The following is a 22,732-nucleotide window of genomic DNA, read 5'->3' as shown; positions in this document are numbered from 1 at the left end:
AGAGTGACTTACTGTGATACACATGATGGATGAAAAATATCTGGTTGAGTTATTACAATTACAGTGATGATTTTGTCATTTTATCACAAAAAATAACCCAACATCTTCCACTTGAATAAGATTGCTTAAGAATGTGTGCATAGAACATACAATTGGGTAAGGGTCTGCATTAGCTCATGGAGTACTAGGGGGCCCAATTCAACCTTTTCATGAGGATAAATAAAAGATTTGACAGAATAACCAGGGCATCTTATTGGTGGTGTGAGATGTAGCACAAATACTGGGAAAACTTCAAGTACCGAAAACTGATTCTGCTAAGAGGGCAGGCGTATTCTGATCAAAAGGAAAGAAAGAAAGAAAAAAAAAAAAGAGCCTCAAAAATTGGCTATCTTTTTGATGTCTTCCTTAGTCTATGGAGACTCATGTTCAAGATGAGGGCATAGCAAAGGAAGAAATTATGACAAACCTTCACTAACAAGCTTTTTTTTTCTTTTTTTCTTTTACGGTTTAAACAAGGAACCAGCTAAAGGATCCATTCTAATTCACTATTTTTTTCTAACTCTCCCTCCATCCATCTTCCTCTCCTCCTTGGCAACGACTAACTAAAGCTTATATCCCCCAAAACTATGTACTAAGATAAAGATGAACCATAAGTTAAATAGTTCTAAAATGCACACTTATGGCCCTGTGTTGGATCACCCAAGTGACTTGGAAATCTTCAAATATGAAAATTGCAATAATGTAGTTCTAGACTAATAGAAACCCCAGAAGACCTCAGGAGAAAGAAACTCTTTCCTCCTCTACAGGGAAAAAATATTCTAACATCAAGTAAAGAAAGGTTGATTGGAAATTCCAATAAATTGTTTCTCTAACATTATTTCCAATGTCTGGATGCTTGAAGGGAATAAGCTGATGAAGTCATGTAGAGACATGTGACCTTGATTTATATTTTGGGTATCTATGAGTCAAGATATTCCTTGGATAAGGAATGTTGTTGCTATCATTGGCTGTATCAGGCAGACAGACACTTGTTAATGGCTCAAGATTTTATAAAAATATTGATGAACTAGTTGTTGGCCAGGGCATCCAGTGCTAAGATGACTACCAGAAGTATCTCCAACTATGTTGACCCTTGGGTCCTGACCTTTATCATGGGTGTCTTGGTTAAGGGATGTAAAACAGCAACTCTCCAGTGGGTTTATCATGCATGATGGTAGTTGATACCATGTGTACAGTGTATGACTGTATATTAATCTTGTATTTTGCAACTTTATTCTAATACAGACTTTAGGATTTTTCTATATATAGTATCATGTCATCTGTAAAAAGTGAGTTTTACTTCTACATTTCCAATTTGTCTTATTTTTCTTATCTGATTGCTGTGGCTAGGCCTTCCAATACTATGTTAAAAATATTAATAGAATTGGTGAGAGTGGGCATCCTTGTCTTTTTCCCAATTTTAGAGGAAAAGCTTTCAGTTTTTCACTATTGAGTATGATGATAGCTCTGCGTTTGTCATAAACGGCCTTTTTTATGTTGAGGTATGTTCCCTCAATGCCAACATTGATAAGTTTTTTTTTTTTATCATGAATGGATGTTGAAATTCGTGAAATGCTTTTTCTGCATCTATTGAGATGATAATGTGATTTTTTTAACATCTTTATTGGAGTATAATTGCTTTACAATAGTGTGTTAGTTTCTGCTTTATAACAAAGTGAATCAGTTATACATATACATATGTGCCCATATCTCTTCCCTCTTGCATGTCCCTCCCTCCCACCCTCCCTATCCCACCCCTCTAGGTGGTCACAAAGCACTGAGCTGATCTCCCTGTGCTATGCGGCTGCTTCCCACTAGCTATCTATTATACGTTTGGTAGTGTATATACGTCCATGCCACTCTCTCGCTTTGTCACAGCTTACCCTTCCCCCTCCCCATATCCTCAAATCCATTCTCTAGTAGGTCTTTATTCCTGTCTTACCCCTAGGTTCTTCATGACATTTTTTTTTCTTAAATTCCATATATATGTGTTAGCATACGGGATTTATCTTTCTCTTTCTGACTTACTTCACTCTGTATGACAGACTCTAGGTCCATTCACCTCATTACAAATAGCCCAATTTTGTTTCTTTTTATGGCTGAGTAAGATTCCATTGTATATGTGTGCCACATCTTCTTTATCCATTCATCTGATGATGGACACTTAGGTTGTTTCTATCTCCAGGCTATTGTAAATAGAGCTGCAATGAACATTTTGGTACATGACTCTTCTTGAATTATGGTTTTCTCAGGGTATATGCCGAGTAGTGGGATTGCTGGGTCATTTGGCAGTTCCATTTGTAGTTTTTTAAGGAGCCTCCATACTGTTCTCCATAATGGGTGTACCAATTCACATTCCCACCAGCAGTGCAAGCGTGTTCCCTTTTCTCCACACCCTCTCCAGCATTTATTATTTCTAGATTTTTTTTATGATGGCCATTCTGACTGGTGTGAGATGATATCTCATTGTAGTTTTGACTTGCATTTCTCTAATGATTAATGATGTTGAGCATTCTTTCATGTGTTTGTTGGCAGTCTGTATATCTTCTTTGGAGAAATGTCTATTTAGGTCTTCTGCCCATTTTTGGATTGGGTTGTTTTTTTTTGGTTATTGAGCTGCATGAGCTGCCTATAAATTTTGGAGATTAATCCTTTGTCATTTGCTTCATTTGCAAATATTTTCTCCCATTCTGAGGGTTGTCTTTTGGTCTTCTTTATGGTTTCCTTTGCTGTGCAAAAGCTTTGAAGTTTCATTAGGTCCCATTTGTTTATTTTTGTTTTTATCTCCATTACTCTAGGAGATGGGTCAAGAAGGATCTTGCTGTGATTTATGTCATAGAGTGTTCTGCCTATGTTTTCCTCTAAGAGTTTGATTTTGATAGTTTCTGGCCTTACATTTAGGTCTTCAATCCATTTTGAGCTTATTTTTGTGTATGGGGAGTGACCTAATCTCATACTTTTACAGGTACCTGTCCAGTTTTCCCAGCACCACTTATTGAAGAGGCTGTCCTTTCTCCACTGTATATTGCTGCCTCCTTTATCAAAGATAAGGTGACCATATGTGCATGGGTTTATCTCTGGGCTTTCTATCCTATTCCATTGATCTATCTTTCTGTTTTTGTGCCAGTACCATACTGTCTTGATTACTGTAGCTTTGTAGTATAGTCTGAAGTCAGGCAGCCTGATTCCTCCAGCTCCATTTTTTGTTCTCAAGATTGCTTTGGCTATTCGGGGTCTTTTGTGTTTCCATACAAATTGTGAAATTTTTTGTTCTAGTTCTGTGAAAAATGCCAGTGGTAGTTTGATAGGGATTGCATTGAATCTGTAGATTGCTTTGGGTAGTAGAGTCATTTTCACAATGTTGATTCTTCCAATCCAAGAACATGGTATATCTCTCCATCTGTTTGTATCATCTTTAATTTCTTTCATCAGTGTCTTATAATTTTCTGCATACAGGTCTTTTGTCTCCTTAGGTAGGTTTATTCCTAGATATTTTATTCTTTTTGTTGCAATGGTAAATGGGAGTGTTTTCTTGATTTCACTTTCAGATTTTTCATCATTAGTGTATAGGAATGCTAGAGATTTCTGTGCATTAATTTTGTATCCTGCAACTTTACCAAATTCATTGATTAGCTCTAGTAGCTTTCTGGTAGCATCTTTAGGATTCTCTATGTATAGTATCATGTCATCTGCAAACAGTGACAACTTTACTTCTCCTTTTCCGATTTGGATTCCTTTTATTTCCTTTTCTTCTCTGATTGCAGTTGCTTAAACTTCCAAAACTATGTTGAATAAGAGTGGTGAGAGTGGGCAACCTTGTCTTGTTCCTGATCTTAGTGGAAATGCTTTCAGTTTTTCACCATTGAGGACGATGTTGGCTGTGGATTTGTCATATATGGCCTTTATTATGTTGAGGAAAGTTCCCTCTATGCCTACTTTCTGCAGGGTTTTTATCATAAATGAGTGTTGAATTTTGTCGAAAGCTTTCTCTGCATCTATTGAGATGATCATATGGTTTTTCTCCTTCAATTTGTTAATATGGTGCATCACGTTGATTGATTTGCGTATATTGAAGAATCCTTGCATTCCTGGAATAAACCCCACTTGATCATGGTGTATGATCCTTTTAATGTGCTGTTGGATTCTGTTTGCTAGTATTTTGTTGAGGAGTTTTGCATCTATGTTCATCAGTGATATTGGCCTGTAGTTTTCTTTCTTTGTGACATCCTTGTCTGGTTTTGGTATCAGGGTGATGGTGGCCTCATAGAATGAGTTTGGGAGTGTTCCTCCCTCTGCTATATTTTGGAAGAGTTTGAGAAGGATAGGTGTTAACTCTTCTCTAAATGTTTGATAGAATTCGCCTGTGAAGCCATCTGGTCCTGGGCTTTTGTTTGTTGGAAGATTTTTAATCACAGTTTCAATTTAAGTGTTCGGTCTGATTATATTTTCTGTTTCTTCCTGGTTCTGATTCAGTCTTGGCAGTTTGTGCATTTCTAAGAATTTGTCCATTTCTTCCAGATTGTCCATTTTATTGGCATAGAGTTGCTTGTAGTAATCCCTCATGATTTTTTGTATTTCTGCAGTGTCAGTTGTTACTTCTCCTTTTTCATTTCTGATTCTATTGATTTGAGTCTTCTCCCTTATTTTCTTGATGAGTCTGGCTAATGGTTTATCAATTTTGTTAATCTTCTCAAAGAACCAGCTTTTAGTTTTATTGATCTTTGCTATTGTTTCCTTCATTTCTTTTTCATTTATTTCTGATCTGATTTTTATGATTTCTTTCCTTCTGCTAACTCTGGGGTTTTTTTGTTCTTCTTTCTCTAATTGCTTGAGGTGCAAGGTTAGGTTGTTTATTCGAGATGTTTCCTGCTTCTTAAGGTGGGCTTGTATTGCTATAAACTTCCCTCTTAGAACTGCTTTTGCTGCATCCCATAGGTTTTGGGTCGTTGTATCTCCATTGTCATTTGTTTCTAGGTATTTTTTAATTTCCTCTTTGATTTCTTCAGTGATCACTTCGTTATTAAGTAGTGTATTGTTTAGCCTCCATGTGTTTGTATTTTTTACTGCTCTTTTCCTATAATTGATATCTAGTCTCATGGCGTTGTGGTCGGAAAAGATACTTGATATAATTTCAATTTTCTTAAATTTACCAAGGCTTGATTTGTGACCCAAGATATGATCTATCCTGGAGAATGTTCCATGAGCACTTGAGAAAAATGTGTATTCTGTTGTTTTTGGATGGAGTGTCCTATAAATATCAATTAAGTCCATCCTGTTTAATGTATCATTTAAAGCTTGTGTTTCCTTATTTATTTTCATTTTGGATGATCTGTCCATTGGTGAAAGTGGGGTGTTGAAGTCCCCTACTATGAATGTGTTACTGTCGATTTCCCCTTTTATGGCTGCTAGTTTTTGCCTTATGTATTGAGGTGCTCCTATGTTGGGTGCATAAATATTTACAATTGTTATATCTTCTTCTTGGATCGATCCCTTAATCATTATGTAGTGTCCTTCTTTGTCTCTTCTGATAGTCCTTATTTTAAAGTCTATTTTGTCTGATATGAGAATTGCTACTCCAGCTTTCTTTTGGTTTCCATTTGCATGGAATATCTTTTTCCATCCCCTTACTTTCAGTCTGTATGTGTCTCTAGGTCTGAAGTGGGTCTCTTGTAGACAGCATATATATGGGTCTTGTTTTTGTATCCATTCAGCCAATCTGTGTCTTTTGGTGGGAGCATTTAGTCCATTTACATTTAAGGTAATTATCGATATGTATGTTCCTATTCCCATTTTCTAAATTGTTTTGGGTTCGTTATTATAGGACTTTTCCTTCTCTTGTGTTTTTGTCTAGAGAAGTTCCTTTAGCATTTGTTGTAAAGCTGGTTTGGTGGTGCTGAACTCTCTCAGCTTTTGCTTGTCTGTAAAGGTTTTAATTTCTCCATCAAATCTGAATGAGATCCTTGCTGGGTAGAGTAATCTTGGTTGCATGTTTTTCTCCTTCATCACTTTAAATATGTCCTGCCACTCCCTTCTGGCTTGAAGAGTTTCTGATGAAAGATCACCTGTTAACCTTCTGGAGATTCCCTTGTGTGTTATTTGTTGTTTTTCCCTTGCTGCTTTTAATATGTTTTCTTTGTATTTAATTTTTGACAGTTTGATTAATATGTGTCTTGGCATATTTCTCCTTGGATTTATCCTGTATGGGACTCTCTGTGCTTCCTGGACTTGATTAACTATTTCCTTTCCCATATTAGGGAAGTTTTCAACTATAATCTCTTCAAATATTTTCTCAGTCCCTTTCTTTTTCTCTTCTTCTTCTGGAACCCCTATAATTCGAATGTTGGTGCGTTTAATGTTGTCCCAGAGGTCTCTGAGACTGTCCTCAGTTCTTTTCATTCTTTTTTCTTTATTCTGCTCTGCAGTAGTTATTTCCACTATTTTATCTTCCAGGTCACTTATCCGTTCTTCTGCCTCAGTTATTCTGCTATTGATCCCATCTAGAGTATTTTTCATTTCATTTATTGTGTTGTTCATCATTGTTTGTTTCATCTTTAGTTCTTCTAGGTCCTTGTTAAATGTTTCTTGCATTTTGTCTATTCTATTTCCAAGATTTTGGATCATCTTTACTATCATTATTCTGAATTCTTTTTCAGGTAGACTGCCTATTTCCTCTTCATTTGTTAGGTCTGGAGGGTTTTTATCTTGCTCCTTCAACTGCTGTGTGTTTTTCTGTCTTCTCACTTTGCTTATCTTACTGTGTTTGGGGTCTCCTTTTTGCAGGCTGCAGGTTCGTAGTTCCTGTTGTTTTTGGTGTCTGTCCCCAGTGGCTAAAGTTGGTTCAGTGGGTTGTGTAGGCTTCCTGGTGGAGATAATGTGATTTTTACCATTAATTTTGTTAATGTGCTGTATCTTATTGATTTTTGTGGATATTGAACCATCCTTGCATCTCTGGAATAAATCTCACTTGATCATGATGTATGATCCTTTTTATATATGATATTTTCTACATATTGCTGAATTTTTTTCTAATATTTTGTTGAGGATTTTTGCTCTTGACCTGTAATTTTCTTTTTTTTTTCTGTAGTGTATTTGGTTTTGGTATCAGGGTAATGGTGGCCTCATAGAATGAATTTGGAAGTGTTCCCTCTTCAATTTTTTGGAACAGTTTGAGAAGGATAGGTATTAGATCTTTTTATATATTTGGTAGAATTCCCCTGTGAAGTCATAGACTTGTTTGCTGGGAGTTTTTTTAATTACTAATTCAATTTCACTACTAGTGATTCATCTGTTCAAATTGTCTATTTCTTTCTGATTCAGTCTATGTAGATTGTATGTTTCTAGAAATTTATCCATTTTTTCTAGGTTGTCCAATTTGTTGGCCTATAACCATTCACAGTATTCTGTTGTGATTTTTTTGTGTCTCTGTGATGTCAGTTGTAATTTCTCCTCTCTCGTTTCTTATTTTGTTTATTTGGGTCCTCTCTCTTTTGTTCTCAATGATCCTGGATAAAAGATAATCAGTTTTGTTCATGTTTTGTTAAAAAAAAACAGCTCTTGGTTTCATTGCTGTTTTCTGTTTTTTGGGTCTCTATTTCCTCTCTGATCTTTATTTCCTTTCTTCTGCTGATTCCTTTTGGCTTTGTTTTCTTTTCATAATTCCTTTAGGTGGTAGGTTAGGTTACTTGATATTTTTCTTGTTTCTTGAAATAGGCCTGCATCACTATAAACTTCATCTTAGAACTGCTTTTGCTGTGTCCATAGATTTTGGAAAGTTGTGTTTTTATTTCCATTTGTCTCATGATATTTGCTGATTTCCTCTTTGATTTCTTCATTGGCCCTTTGGTTTTTCAGTAGCATGTTGTTTAGGCTCCACATATGTGTGTTTTTGCCATTTTCTTTGTGTAATTGATTTCTAATTTCATACCATGTTGTTGGAAATAATGCTTGATATCATTTCTATTCTATTAAATTTGTTGAGACTTGTTTTGTGGCCTAGCATGTGTTCTGTCCTAGAGAAAGTGCCACGTGCACTTGAGAGTAATATGTATTCTGTGGTTTGGGGATGGAATGTTCTGTAGTTATCTATTAAGTCCAACTGCTCTAATGTGTCACTAAAAACCACCACTTCCTTATTGATTTTCTGTCTGGATTATCTGTCCATTGACATTAGTGGGGTGTTATAGTTCCCCTACTATTATGGTATTATTGTCAATTTTTTCCTTCATGTCTGTTAATATTTGCCTTATATGTTTAGGTGCTCCTATATTAGGTGCATATGTTGTTTAAAAACAGTTTAAAAATATTTATTTATTTGGCTGCGTCAGGTCTTTGTTGCAGCATGCAGGATCTTTAGTTGTGGCCTACAGGAACTTCACTGTGGCATGTGGGATCTGGTTCTCTGACCAGGGATTGAACCTGGGCCCCCTACATTGGAAGTGCGGAGCCTAAGCTGCTGGACCACCAGGGAAGTCCCAGATGCACATATGTTAATGAATGTTATATTCTCTTCCTGTATTGATCCCTTTATCACTGCATAATGCCCTTCTTTGTCTTTTGTATAAAATTTGTTTTAAGGTCTACTTTGTCCTATATGAGTGTTCCTACCCCAGCTTTCTTGTCATTTCCATTTGCATGAAATATATTTTTCCCTCCCCTCATTTTCAGTCTCTGTGTGTCTTCAGCTTTGAAGTGAGTCTTTTGTAAGCAGCATATGGATGGGTCTTTTTTTTTTAAAACCAATGAGCCACCCATAATTCTTTGTTGAAGTATTTGGTCCATTGACATTTAATGGACAATTGACAATTGTCCATTAATGGTACATTGACAATTAATTTAAAGTAATTATTTATAGGCATGTACTTATTGCTATTTTGTTACTTGTTTTCTGGCTGTTTTTGTAGTTCTTCTTTGTTCTTTTAATTTCTTCACTTGTGGTTCATCCTGTTTGGGAATCTCTGTGCTTCCTGTACCTGGATATCTATTTCCTTCTGCAGGTTTGGGAAGTTTTCAGCCATAATTTCATCAAATAGATTTTCAACCCCTTTCTCTCTTTCTCTTCTCCTTCTGGGATCTCTATAATGGGAATATTAGTATGCTTGATGGTGTCCCAGAGGTCCCTTAAACTATCCTCATTTTAAAATTTTGTTTTTCTTTTTGCTATTCTGATTGGGTGATTTCCATTATTCTACCTTCAAGATCAGTTATGCTTTCTTCTGTATCCCTTAGTTTGCTCTAATTCCTTCTAGTGTATTTTTCATTTGTTACTGTATTCTTCAGCTCTGATTGTTTTTTATATTTTTCTAGTTTTTGTTAAAATTCTCACGTGTTCATCTATTCTTTCTTCAAATTCAGTTAGCATATGTATTACTAATGCTTTGAGCTCTTTATCTGGTAAATTGTTTCTGTTTCATTAATTTTTTTTAAGGGTTTTTTCCCTTGTTCTTTTGTTTGTAACAGATTCCTCTGTCCTCTCATTTTAACTTTCTCTGTCTCCTACTTTTTCCAAAATTTCACACTGTTTTTTTCTGTCGTATAAATGACAGATCTTCCATATTTTCTAGCTTAAAAAAATCTCTCCAGGCTGTATTTTACAAATTTATTCTCATATTTTCTACTGACTAGTAATCTCTTCAGTTATCTGGTGTTAAAGCCATCCTTTGTGATCTTATTTTCAACTTCTGTATTTTTTAGTTCTTGAAGTTCTATTTGGTTGTTTGTCATATTTGTTTTGTTAGTTTTATATTTTTTTGCTCCCTGTGGATACTTCTATATTCCTTTAAATATAGTAAGCATAATTGTTTTTTGGACTGAGTCTGATAATTTCAACATCTGAAGTCTTTATGGAGTTTTTGGTATTTGTTTTGTTGACTCTCACTTCTGATGTCTTATTTCTAATGTTTCTGGTTATTTTATCTTCATGCATATGGATTGACCGTATCTTCACTGAATGAGTAAATGAATACCCTTTTCTGTACTCGAAAAAATTCTATTCTGAGGAGAAAAGTGTGAAAGGATACACATCAACTTCTTAGCATTCATTATATCTGTTTGGGGTCAGGGAGAGAAGTATAATAGTTAACTTTTATTTCATTTGTGGCAATATTTATTACTTTTATGACTTGACTCATACAAACACAGCTCCTCTGAGGCTCTTGTAACTTGGCTATATCACCTTCCATCTTTTTATATTGCTGTTATCTTCTGACCACCTGGTCAAGCCTGCCTCTTTATTAAAATTTTGAGAATATGGTTATCTTTCTCTTTATCCAAAGTTTAAACAATTATACTGAATGATATTAACACCATGTGCCTAGTCGATCAAATCACATCAGCCTCTGAGTTTCTTAACCTCTTCATTTCCCATGACCTTTACAGTTTATCCACACACGTTCACAGCCACCCACTGGGCACTATAACCACCAGTTTATTAGTTTACTAGGGCTTCCATAACAAAATAGCACAGTCTGGGTGGCTTAAAGAACAGGAATTTATTTTCTCACAGTTCTTTAGGCTAGAAGTTTAAGATCAAGGTGCTGACAGGTTTGATTTCTTCTGAGACCTCTCTCCTTGGCTTGCAGATGGCCACCTTCTCACTGTGTCCTCACATGATTGTCCCTCTGTGTCCTTATCTCCCCTTCTTATAAGGACACCAGTCCTACTGGATTAGGACCCACCCTAACAACTGTATCGTAACATAATTACCTGCTTAAAGGCCCCATCTCCAAGTACAGTCACATACAGTTCTGAGATACTGGGGTTTAGGACTTCTGCATAAGAATTTGGCGGGGCATGATTCAGACTACAACGTCTTGTAAGAACTCAACTTTAAAAGTCTACTATTCAGATATCTCACATTCTAACCTCAACCTCTCTTCTATCCAGCCTGTTAACTTAGCTACTTCTGCTCTACTTGTTCTCTGAAGTCCCAGGCACCCCTTGTTCATTCACCATCTGCTTTCCCTCACTCGTTAGTCCGCTCTTGTCTTAAGTTCCCCCTATATCCGGCTTAAATGTCATGATTCTTTTCAGTAGGGGTCAATAGCACTCTTCCAATGCCTTGAGCTCCCTTCTCTTTTTTTTCATACACTTCTGGCAAAAATGCATCCCTGAATGCCCCCAACTGATTTGTATTTGCCTACAGTGATTACCAAGGGCAGCTGGAGATAGTCATATATCAGAGAAGATTAGCTTTTCCATAATTTAGTGACTCAAATGGCCTCAACACAATTCATGATATGGCTTAGCAATCCTATGACATTGTTCTTATCAACTCTCTTTCATCCACAATGAACACTTGAAAACTCCTCCTCTCCTCAAAGCTTCAAGCCTCCCACTAGCTGGCTTCCTCTCATTCTCAGCATCACTTATTTCATAGAGTAGGAGCCCTCTGCCAGGAACTCCTTTACCTTCCCACTACCAAACGTAAACTCCTGTTACCTCTTCATGTACCTGATCCTCTTCCCTTTTTTTTTTTTTTTTTACAGTAGAGGTGCTGTGTGCCTTCCCACTTGAGGCCAATTCTCCCTTGTGACCTTTGGATTCTACTCCCACTTTTTTCAACATTTCACACATTTATTTTCTCTTTTCTGTCATATAAATTTAACCTTACTTGTTAAATGGATTATTTCCATCAGTATTTAAATATATTCAAGACACTCATGTATAAAAAATAAATTCCTTGACTTCATGTTCTCCTCCAGTCACTGCTCCATGTTTCTCCTCCCCATTTTCTTAAGAGGATTGTTTATTCCCACGAACTGCATTTCCTTACACCTACTCCTTCCTTTATACATTCTTTCGAGTTTCTTGTGTCTCATAATTCCACCAGATCAGCTCTTCTAAAGATACTGGTGGTATCCATTTAACAGTTTTAGTTCTTATCTTCTTGCCCTCTTAGCCTCAGTTGACCTTGTTGACCCTCACTTCCTCTTTGAAATACCATCTTTGTTTGATTTGGGGGACATTATGCTCTCCTTGTTCCTTCTCTTACATCTTGTCACTCCGTCTCAGTCTCCCTCACTCAGCCATTGAGTGTTGTTTCCCCAAGGCTCTGTCCCAATCTCTCTTCTCACTCTGTTCCCTTCACCTAGGTGATAACCCCCAAGGCCACAACTTTCTTAAAAGCCCAAATGTGCCACAGGATATTTGCACATGGCATGTCCTTTACATAGCATGCTCCCTCAAACCCTCCCCTAAGGGAGAAGTAGAAGATATAAAAATAGAAGTAGAAGATATAAAAATATCTTCTACTCATCCTTCACCTTGAGACTTAGGTACCACCTTCTCAGGAAGCCTTGAACAACCTCCTTACTCTTGTGGTACCTCTGCAACACTTATTGCAGTTATAATTTACATTTATTTATTTGATTTGTTAAATGACAGGCTCTCCCATTGGAGGTAAGCTTCAAAATGGCAGAGACAATCCCTATTTTTCTTATTATAATTTTGCCTCTAGCCCTCTACAAAATTCTGAACACATAATAGGTGTATAATAAGTATAGAATAGAATAACTGAATGAATAAACATTTCGAATAACATTTCTGTAGACTGTCAAGATGGGGATTTCCCACACATGGTTAAATACATGATTTTGGACTGGACTAGAGAGATTAATCTGGAGTCTAATTGCTTGTGAGTGGTAATGAAACCTTGATTGGCTATAAGATTTCCCAGGGCATGTTTATGGAGAGAAAGAAGAAGAGGGAAGTGAACAGAAATCTTGGGGACATCCACATTAAATGAACTCAGGCAGAGAGAGGATGATCCATCAAAGGAGGCTGAGGTTGTATATGCCATTCACATATTGCAGATTTTCCTTGGCAGTCCTAATTTTAATATTCTGCCCTTTGGGCTAACATTTCACAACCAGATTTTTGGCTCAGAAAATATGGCATCTATAAGGGAAATGAATCTAAATCTAATTTTAACACTTAACTTATTAATTAATGATATAATTGTACTAATAATTGTGTATAGTGATTAATAAGATTGACTAAGTTCCTCACTGTGGTTATTACTGGTAATAAGTATCTTTTAAAAATGGCTAACATACATAGCAATTATAGTTTCCCTGGTTTAAAATCTTTATGAACTGTGCTTCTAAAAATATGCCTAAATGTAAATGATATGTTTTAATTTTTTTTTTAGCCTGAAAGTACTTTACTGATTATTTGTGAGAATGGCTATGTTCTTGAAGCTCCATTTCCAACTATAAAGGAGGAGGAGGAGGACCATGATGTAGTTTCCTATGAAATCAAAGACATGTGTATAAAATGTTTCCATTTCTCAAGTATCAAATCTAAGATTCTGGTATGAAATGCCCTTAAAGCATTGTCTTCTAATTTTTTTTCTTTCTTAGAATATAAAATATCCTGTGTTAAGTGCTGGGAAAATACGAAGAAGAATAAGACATAGACGTTTACTTTAAGGAGCTTATTTGGTAGAAAGCAGCTTATTGTATAAGAAGGTAGTAATGAGTAGATATTAAAATCACAGTGCAAAGAAAGGACTTTTAGGGGCACACAGAGGAAAGAATATATGATTCTGATAGAGGGGTGAGAGGAGGTCAAGGATGACTTCATGGAGGTGATATTTAGTATTTAAAGAATGGGAAGGATTTTGACAGGTTGAAAATGAGGAGGAAGGCAATAAAAGCTGGGAGAACATCCTGAGGGAAGGAAGAATTGCAAGAGTTCTGGTGTTTTCGAAAAGTGAAGAATGGACCATGAGGCAGAGGGATACAATTTGTGGAGGGGTGTGACAGGAGTCTGTGACCACCACATGGAACCCCTTAAATATTAGCCAAGATGTTTTAATTTAATTTTTGGGCCATTGGAATCCATTTTGAATTTTTGAGGAGGAGATTGATGTGATGAGATCATATAAATTTGGAAGTTAATTCTAAGAGGTAAATGGAATAAAGAGGTAAAAGATGGGAGGTAGGGATGCCAGTGCTAGGGGGCTTTTGCAATAGCCAGTTGATAGAAGCTGAGGTCCTAAATCACTGTACCGCTAAAGATAGAAACAGCTTCCCCTGTGGACTATTTCAATCCACCAAATTCATGGATTGACAGTGATAGGCTCTGAGAGAAGCTATATTTAACTTCTCTATTAGGGAAAAAAGGGCAAAATAATTTCTGTAAAACCAGGATCAATAGGAGTTATGCAGAAAGTCATTCCAATGATTTGAAAATTTTAACAATAAAAATATATTCCCAACTTGATAATAATCTTTAAATGACATTATTTGTTACATTAGAGCTGTGAATTTTTCTAGGACTCTATCTTCCTCCTACTTTAATAATAGTGTGAATAATAATAGTGTGAATGAATGAATGAATTACAGTTATTTTTATCTCAATATCTCTTTTGCACAAGAGATTAATAGAAATTGCAAAGAGAAAGAAACAAAAGGAGTTGAAGGAGAAGGAAAAGGAAGAAAGGAGGAAAAGCCTAGAAGCAGAGATGGGAGAAGATGGAGAAAAGGAACTCCAGGGGGAAGAGGAGGAGGAGGAGGAACCATTACCCGAAATCTTTATTCCTTTAACCCCCTGTCACATCCTCTGTGGATTTTACTCTGGGCCAGGGAAGTTCTGGGTTTCTTTGGTAAGTAATAATGTAATAAACTTTTATCTCAACCCTAATCTAATTATAGGTATTATTTTCCATCACTTTCTTACTTCCTTACTCTATGGTGAGACTTCAGCTATTAACTACTACCGAAGGTGTGAATTTTGATGAATGAATGTGAGTTTGTTTTTATATCATCTTAATATGTTTTATATGTCTACTTATTGTATCTTATCTATGACAATGACACGTTTCAGAAGGTCAAAGGGGAGGAGAATTAAAGGTAGAAGGGCAAAGGGCTAAGGGGTTTTCCAGCTGTGTTTATCATTTTAAAATTTTGAATATGATGGCAGCACAGTCCACTAGACTTTTGCTTACCTTTCATTATCTACAACTATGCTGTGTGGCTGCATGGAAGTCTGGGAAAATGACTGTTTTTAGATGGTCACATTGCCACCCTGAGTGAAATTGGGACTTGGCTAATAAGGAAGAAGAGAAAAATGTGAGACAAGCACCTGCGAATGTTACAATAATGTGACAATTACATCCTGTAATTATATATTTTATACTCTTATAAAATATTTTATTGATCTATTGCAAAGCAAGATTTCTTCATTATGAATTTGTCACAAATTTCAATTCCATTCACCAAAAAAGTAGTCTTTCACATATACTTTTATGTCAATTATTACCTCTAATTCATAAGTGGTATCAGATCTTTGGCCAGGCCAGGAGACTGCCTAGCTGAGTACTGTTGCTATAAGAGGTGATGAGAGTTAACTCCACTCCTCTTCAACATTTCTTAGAAATATATCTTTGATGGCAACTCCCAAGGAGACAAGCAGCAAGAAGGATAGAAAGTAGTGATGGAGGCACCTTAGGATTCCATGTATTAGTGCCTTGACCTTTTATCTTCTGTGCTTTATGAAACAATTATCGATGGCTACTGTTGTGTGGGGTTCATGGGGTAAAGGAATAATTAAGACATGATCCTGCCTTCTGAAAGTTTCCTCACATCATGAGGGAGAGAGGCACAGAAACAACTGTACAGTAATATAATAGAGTTCTAGTGTCCTTGAAACATATGCAAGAATTATTAGTTATTTGACAAACATATTTTTTTTTTTTGAGGTACGCGGGCCTCTCACTGTTGTGGCCTCTCCCGTTGCGGAGCACAGGCTCTGGACGCACAGGCTCAGCGGCCATGGCTTATGGGCCTAGCCGCTCCGTGGCATGTGGGATCTTCCTGGACCGGGGCACGAACCCATGTCCCCTGCATTGGCAGGCGGACTCTCAACCGCTGCGCCACCAGGGAAGCCCTGACAAACATATTTAATGCTTACCTTTAGAGGTGCCAAATAAGTATTACATGGGACATACTTATACTAAAAACATATTTGTTGTTTATCTGAAATTCAAATTAACTGTGCATCCTGCATTTAAAAACTTTTTTCTGGTTTTACTGAGATATAATTGACATGCAGCATTGTATAATTTAAGGTATATAGCATAATGATTTGACTTGCATGTATCATGAAATGATTACCACAATAAGTTTAGTTAACATTCATTCTGTATTTTTATTTGCTAAATCTGGAAACCTGCTTATTATATGCCAGTCACCATTCTAAGTGACCACCCTTTAAGATAAGCACTCTTCGTAATTTGCATTTTACATAAGAAGAAACCAAGGAGTAGAGAGGTTAGGTAACTTATCTGAGGTTGTATAATTAATGAGGGGTGGAACCAGGATCTGGACTCAGGCAGTCTGGGTCTAGAGTCCATGCTCTTAACCATTAAACAACACCAGCATACAAGGTCAAGGCATAGTTCAGAAGAATTGACACTAACCCTGCTTGACTCAACTATTTGCCAACTCTGTGCCTGCATCCAGGCAGATGCTGCAGAAAACCAGTCTCATTTTGAAGGCACGACCACAGTTCTCAAATCAGTACTCACAGTGCAGGCTGGTTCTACTGCCCAGCCATGTTCACTTTCCCACTTTCCAAATTATCGCTTTAATTCTTCTCCCATCAATCATTTTGTACCTTCCCTCAATTTCTAATGATAACCTTATCTCACATTTCTTTTCTTTTTCCTTTTCCTTCTTTTCTTTTTTTTTCTTTTCCCCGCTGAGCGGCTTACAGGATCTTAGTTCCCTGACCAGGGATTGAACCCGGGCCCCAGCAGTGAAAGCGCAGAGTCCTAACCACTGGACCACCAAGGAATTCCCATCTCACATTTCACTGAGAAAATAAAATAAAAACAATCAGATGGAATTTCCTTATCTTGTCTTAATGAGATCTAATGTCCTATGGAGATCCATACAAGTTTGTCTGCTACTGTTAACAGTTGGTGAATGGTCCCCTGCAACTTTCCAAGGACACTATTCCAAATGGCCTCTTGATCCCATCCCCTCTCACTTTCTCAAAGATTTTACTCCTGAAATAAACTAGCTGGTCTCCTGTATCTTCAGCCTCTCTCTGTTTACTCAGTTCTTATCGTCAGCACATAAACATGCTCCTAGTACTTGATTTTTTTCTTTCACATCTCTTTTCTTCTCATCCACTGCTCCTTTATAGGAAAACTTGAAAGAATTGTCTGTAGTCACTGGCTTCATTTCTTCACCTCCTATTTGGTTTTTAACACATTCTAGTCAGGTTTCTAGCTCCACCACTTCAAGTCATCAAAGATTTTCCTACTGCCAAGCTCAGTGGTCACTCACTGTCCATTTGACCTCTCAGAAACATTTGATAAAGTTAACCCTCCATTCTTCTTAAAGCATTTTCTTTTTTGGCTTCCATGACACCACCATCTGCTGACCACTCCTTTTTAGCCTCTTTTGCTGGCTTCTTATATGTTGAACTAGCTTTGAACTTTGAAGTACTCTAGGATGTGGTCTTGGGTGCCCTCTTTCTTGCTAGATGATTTTATCTGGTCCCAAGATTTTAAATATCAAATATATGCCAATAAATTTCATTTTTATCTCTAGTCTTGACCTCTCCTCTCATATTCGGACTTGTATGTCCAACTTGACATCACTACTTGGCACCTCAAAATGGACACATCCAAAATATAACTTTTTTTTAATATTTTTATTTTGGCTGCTCTGGGTTTTAGTCACGGCACATGGAATCTTTAGTTGTGGCATGTGGGATCTTTAGTTGCAGCACGTGGGATCTTTAGTTGCAGCATGTGGACTTCTTAGTTGTGGTGTGCGGACTTCTTAGTTGCAGTGTGTGGACTTCTTAGTTGCGGCATGCATGCAGGATCTAGTTCCCCAACCAGGGATCGAACCTGGGCCCCCTGCATTGGGAGAACAGAGTCTTACCCACTGTACCACCAGGGAAATCCCCAAAATATAACTTTTAAATCACACTTACCCTGTGCAAACCTGCTCCATCTCCATCTCAGTAAATGTGACAACCATCCATCCAGTTACTAAGCCAAAACTCTGAGAGTTGTTAATGATTCTTTTCTTTCCTTTACCTTTGATATTCTTATTTCAGAGCATGTCTTTTGTAAGCAGTACATGGCTAGGCTTTTCTTTTTAATACTGTAGTAAAATCTTTATTTTAATAGAACAGTGTCCTTTTACATTTAATGTAATGGCTAATATATTTTAGATTAAATCTACCATCTTATTATTTCTGTTTATCACACCAATTCTATGTTTGGTTTTTCACCTTCTATCAGATGATTAGGTAGTTTTTCCCCCAATTTTCCTTCTCTATTAGGTTATTAGTTATACTTTTTTTTTTTTTTTTTACTATTTTGTTTTTAGTGGTGATGCTAAAGGTCATAGTATATATCCTTAATTTAATATAATTTGATACAAATTTATTCTTTTACTAGCTCTAGAGAAAAAAGATCCTAGGGCACTTTAGTGTTGTGTATCCTCCCCCTCACCTCATTGTCACATTATATATATATATTTACACACACACACACACACACACATATATATATGTATATATAAGTTTGGGTTTTTTTTTTTGCCTTTAAAACTTTTAGTTCTTCTGTATATTTTCTTTTTAAAACTTTGATATGTTATCATCTTTTGTCTTCCATTCTGCCATCTATATCTTTTTTTTAAATTTATTTTTGGCTACATTGGGTTTTTGTAGCTGTGTGGGGGCTACTCTTCGTTGTGGTGTGTGGGCTTCTCGTTGTGGTGGCTTCTCTGTTGCAGAGCATATCCTCTAGGTGCGCGGGCTTCAGTAGTTGTGGCACGCAGGTTCAGTAGTTGTGGCTTGCGGGCTCTAGAGCACAGGCTCAGTAGTTGTGGCACACGGACTTAGTTGCTCCACGGCTTCCCTGGCATGTGGGATCTTCTCGGACCAGAGATCGAACCTGTGTCCCCTGCATTGGCAGGCGGATTCTTAACCACTGCACTACCAGGGAAGCCCTATGTACATCTTTTTATTGTTATTTTTTGTAACCTATGCATCTTTTTTTCTCTTGTTGCTTTGAAGATTTTGTGTTAAAAGGTGTAATTTCTTTATTTTTTTATTGAAGTACAGTTGAGTTACAGTGTTGTGCCAGTCTCTGCTGTACAGCAACGTGACTCAGTTATATACATGCACTTTTTTTCATATTCTTTTCCGTTATGGTTTATCACAGGATATTGAATATAGTTCCCTGTGCTATACAGTGGGACCTTGTTGTTTATCCATCCTATATATAATAGTTTACATCTGCTAATCCCACACTCCCAGTCCTTCCCTCTCCCACCCTCCTCCCCCTTGGCAACTACAAATCTGAACTCTATGTCTGTGAGTCTGTTTCTGTTTTGTAGCTAGGTTCATTTGTGCCATATTTTAGATTCCACATATAAGTGATATCATATGGTATTTGTCTTTCTTTTTTTGACTTCAGTTAGTATGATAATCTCTAGTTTCATCCATGTTGCTGTAAATGGCATTATTTCATTCTTTTTTATGGCCAAGTAGTATTCCACTGTATATATGTACCACATCCTCTTTATCCATTCATCTGTCAGTGGACATTTAGGTTGTTTCCATGTTTGGGCTATTGTGAATAGTGCTACTATGAACATAGGGGTGCATGTATCTTTTGAATTATAGTATTGTCTGTGTATATGCCCAGGAGTGGGATTGCTGGATCATATGGTAATTCTATTTTTAGTTTTCTGAGCAACCTCCATACTGTTTTCCATAGTGACTGCCCCAACTTACATTTCCACCAACAGTGTAGGAGGGTTCCCTTTTCTCCACACCCTCTCTAGCATTTGTTATTTGTACACTTTTAATGATGGCCATTCTGACAGGTGTGAGGTGGTACCTCATTGTAGTTTTGATTTGCATTTCTCTAGTAATTAGTGATGTTGAGCATCTTTTTCTGGGCCTGCTAGCCATCTGTATGTCTCCTTTGGAGAAATGTCTGTTTAGGTCTTCTGCCCATTGTTTGATTGGGTTGTTTGTTTTTTTGTTTTTGAGTTGTATGAGCTGTTTGTATATTTTGGAGATTAAGCCCTTGTCTGTCACATCATTTGCAAATATTTTCTCCCATTCCATAGGTTGTCTTTTTTTTTTTTATGGTTTCCTTTGCTGTGCAAAAGCTTGTAAGTTTGATTAGGTCCCATTTGTTTATTTTTGTTTTTACTTCTGTCACCTTGGGAGACTGACCTAAGAAAACATTGGTATGATTTATGTCAGAGAATGTTTTGCTTATGCTCTCTTCTAGGAGTTCCATGGTGTAATGTTAAAAGGTGTAAATTCTTCATAAATCTTGCTTGTGGGTCATTGCATTTCTTGTACTTCAATACATTTGTATTCAGTTTTAGAAAATTCTCAGACATTTATCAACCACAGTACTGCTTCTGGTCCGTCTTTTTAGTCTCTTCTTGTGGGATTCTAATTCTCTGTATATTAATCATTATCATTATGTCCCATGTAGATCTTACACTCCTTTTTCAAAAATTTTACATCTGTATTTTCTCTCTCCTGCCTTACTCTATTTTTTCTGATTCTGTTCCAGCTTCATAACTAGTTTTAGCTGTGTCTAGTTGCTTTTAAACCAATATATTGAATTCTAATTTTTGTCATTTTATTTTTCAGTTCTAGAATTTTAATTTTTTCCATTATCTACTTTTTTATAGATCCTAGTTGACTTCTTTCTGTATTGCCTTCAGAGGCCTTAAATATATTAATCAGAGTTAATTTGAAGTCCATTTTGAAAACACCTCTATCACTATTTCTTGTACTTTTGTTTCTTTGATCTGTTCTTTCTTTTGATTTTCAATCAAGACTTTTCTTTGTTAGTATACCTAGTTTGTTTTTTTTTTGCGTTACATGGGCCTCTCACTGTTGTGGCCTCTCCCGTTGAGGGGCACAGGCTCCAGACGTACAGGCTCAGTGGCCATGGCTCACGGGCTCAGCCGCTCCGCAGCATGTGGGATCTTCCCGGACCGGGGCACGAACCCGTGTGCCCTGCATTGGCAGGTGGATTCTCAGCCACTGCACCACCAGGGAAGCCCTGATTGTTTTTTAATTGAATGCTGGATCTTGTCTGTGAAAAACTGTAGCATCAGCTTGAGTCTCTGTATATTACTATTGTCTCTTGAAATTTATTTTTAGCTCTGGAAAGCAGCTATAAATCCTAGATCAGTTTCTTCCAGTCAGTGATTGAGATGACTTGAAATTAGGTTTTACTTCCTATGAGGGCCAGCCTATTTCTGGTTTATCCATACCTGTGGGATATAGTGCTCCAGGGTTGCAATGGAAAGCTCAGTGGAAGGTGTGTTTACAATGGCTCCTTCTTCTTGGAGGACCCTGGGAATTCTTTGCCTTTTCCTAAGCCCATGACACTACAGATTGCTCTGCTCAATTTCTTAACCTCTCAGCTGCCACTTTCAGAACTGGCAGTTGCCTTAGGGAGAAAAAAATCTCCTGGACTGGAAGTCTCTGAAAACCATGATCTACAAAACTCTATTGTTAAATACTGCTAATGCCAAATAATCCTTAAAATAAAATGGAATTCAGTATGTAGATAGAAATGATATCTCTCGTGTATTGTCTTTTTTTAAAATATTTATTTTTATTTATTTATTTTGGCTGTGTCGGATCTTTGTTGCAGCATGTGGAATCTTTCATTGCAGTGCATGGGCTCTTCCTTGCGGCACATGAGCTCAGTAGTTGCAGCGTGTGGGCTCCAGAGTGCATGGGCTGTGTAGTTGTGGGTGCATGGGCTCTCTAGTTGAGGTGCACGGGCTTAGTTGCCCCATGGCATGTGGATCCTAGTTCCCCAAAAAGGGATCGAACCCACGTCTCCTGCATTGGGAGATGGATTCTTAACCACTGGACCACCAGGGAAGTCCCTCTTGTATTGTCTTTTAAGTAGCAACGAATCATTGTAAGGTGTTTTATTTTTATAATTATGTAGTTGCATATAAATGATTAATAGGTTTTATAAAGCATCTCCATCTGTAACCATAGAAATCATACAAAAGTATATGTTTTAAGACACCTATTTTATGTGTTAAAATTTGAAATAATCAAAAACTCCTCATGGGGTCATAGGTTTTTTATATTCATGTACTACCTTGTATGTTATTTATCTCTTTTCCAGGGTGGCTATGATTCTGGTTTCCTATATCACTGTGAGTTTCCCCCATATGACAAAAGCAGTGATATCACAGAAAAGAAAGATGAACCTTTTGATTTCCGTCTTCTTGAGGATACAGAGGATAATCCCATCACAACTATCACTTTCAGGTGACCAGAATTTCAGAAAGCTTTAAAAAAACTATATCCCATTACTGTCTGTTTTTGTCCATCATTAATATTGTCAATTTTAAAGATCTGTCCAAATGGAGGAGTACTCAAACAATGTTTAGTTAAATAAATCAAGTGACTAAAGTAGAATCTAAGCTATTCCTGAAACTACTTCAATCCCTTCTATCAAATATTCTGTCAGAATTTATCACACAGTTCAATTGTATGGATTTTCTTTCTGTTACTTAGGAGGATGCTACTGCACAGTCAGATAACGAAAGTTCTGGGTTACAACGATTCTGGAAAGATCACTAATTGAATCATTAATCCTTTAATAATTAAAGGATATATGCTTATATCCTGGTCATTCTTTTTTTTTTTTTTTTTT

General features: G+C 36.8%; 1 protein-coding gene and 1 non-coding gene across 2 annotated transcripts in view; one reads left to right on the top strand and one right to left on the bottom strand.

Moving 5' to 3' along the window:
• CFAP44 (cilia and flagella associated protein 44) overlaps window positions 1–22,732 on the top strand; it is a gene marked incomplete at its 3' end in the record, with an annotated part of 117,712 nt that overhangs the window by 39,369 nt on the left and 55,611 nt on the right. Inside the window, exons 15-17 of the mRNA XM_007453147.1 lie at window positions 13,187–13,348; window positions 14,417–14,644; window positions 22,199–22,344. Coding sequence (XP_007453209.1) covers window positions 13,187–13,348; window positions 14,417–14,644; window positions 22,199–22,344 — 536 coding nt within the window. The remainder of the gene's footprint in view (window positions 1–13,186; window positions 13,349–14,416; window positions 14,645–22,198; window positions 22,345–22,732) is intronic.
• On the bottom strand, window positions 16,764–16,835 carry TRNAE-UUC (transfer RNA glutamic acid (anticodon UUC)). The gene has a single exon. It is a non-coding gene; the product is annotated as a tRNA-Glu (tRNA).

This window comes from Lipotes vexillifer, unplaced genomic scaffold (assembly GCF_000442215.2).
Source record: "Lipotes vexillifer unplaced genomic scaffold, Lipotes_vexillifer_v1.1 scaffold1319, whole genome shotgun sequence".
Lineage (NCBI taxonomy): Eukaryota > Metazoa > Chordata > Mammalia > Artiodactyla > Lipotidae > Lipotes > Lipotes vexillifer.
This window is presented reverse-complemented; position numbering and strand designations above follow the sequence as displayed.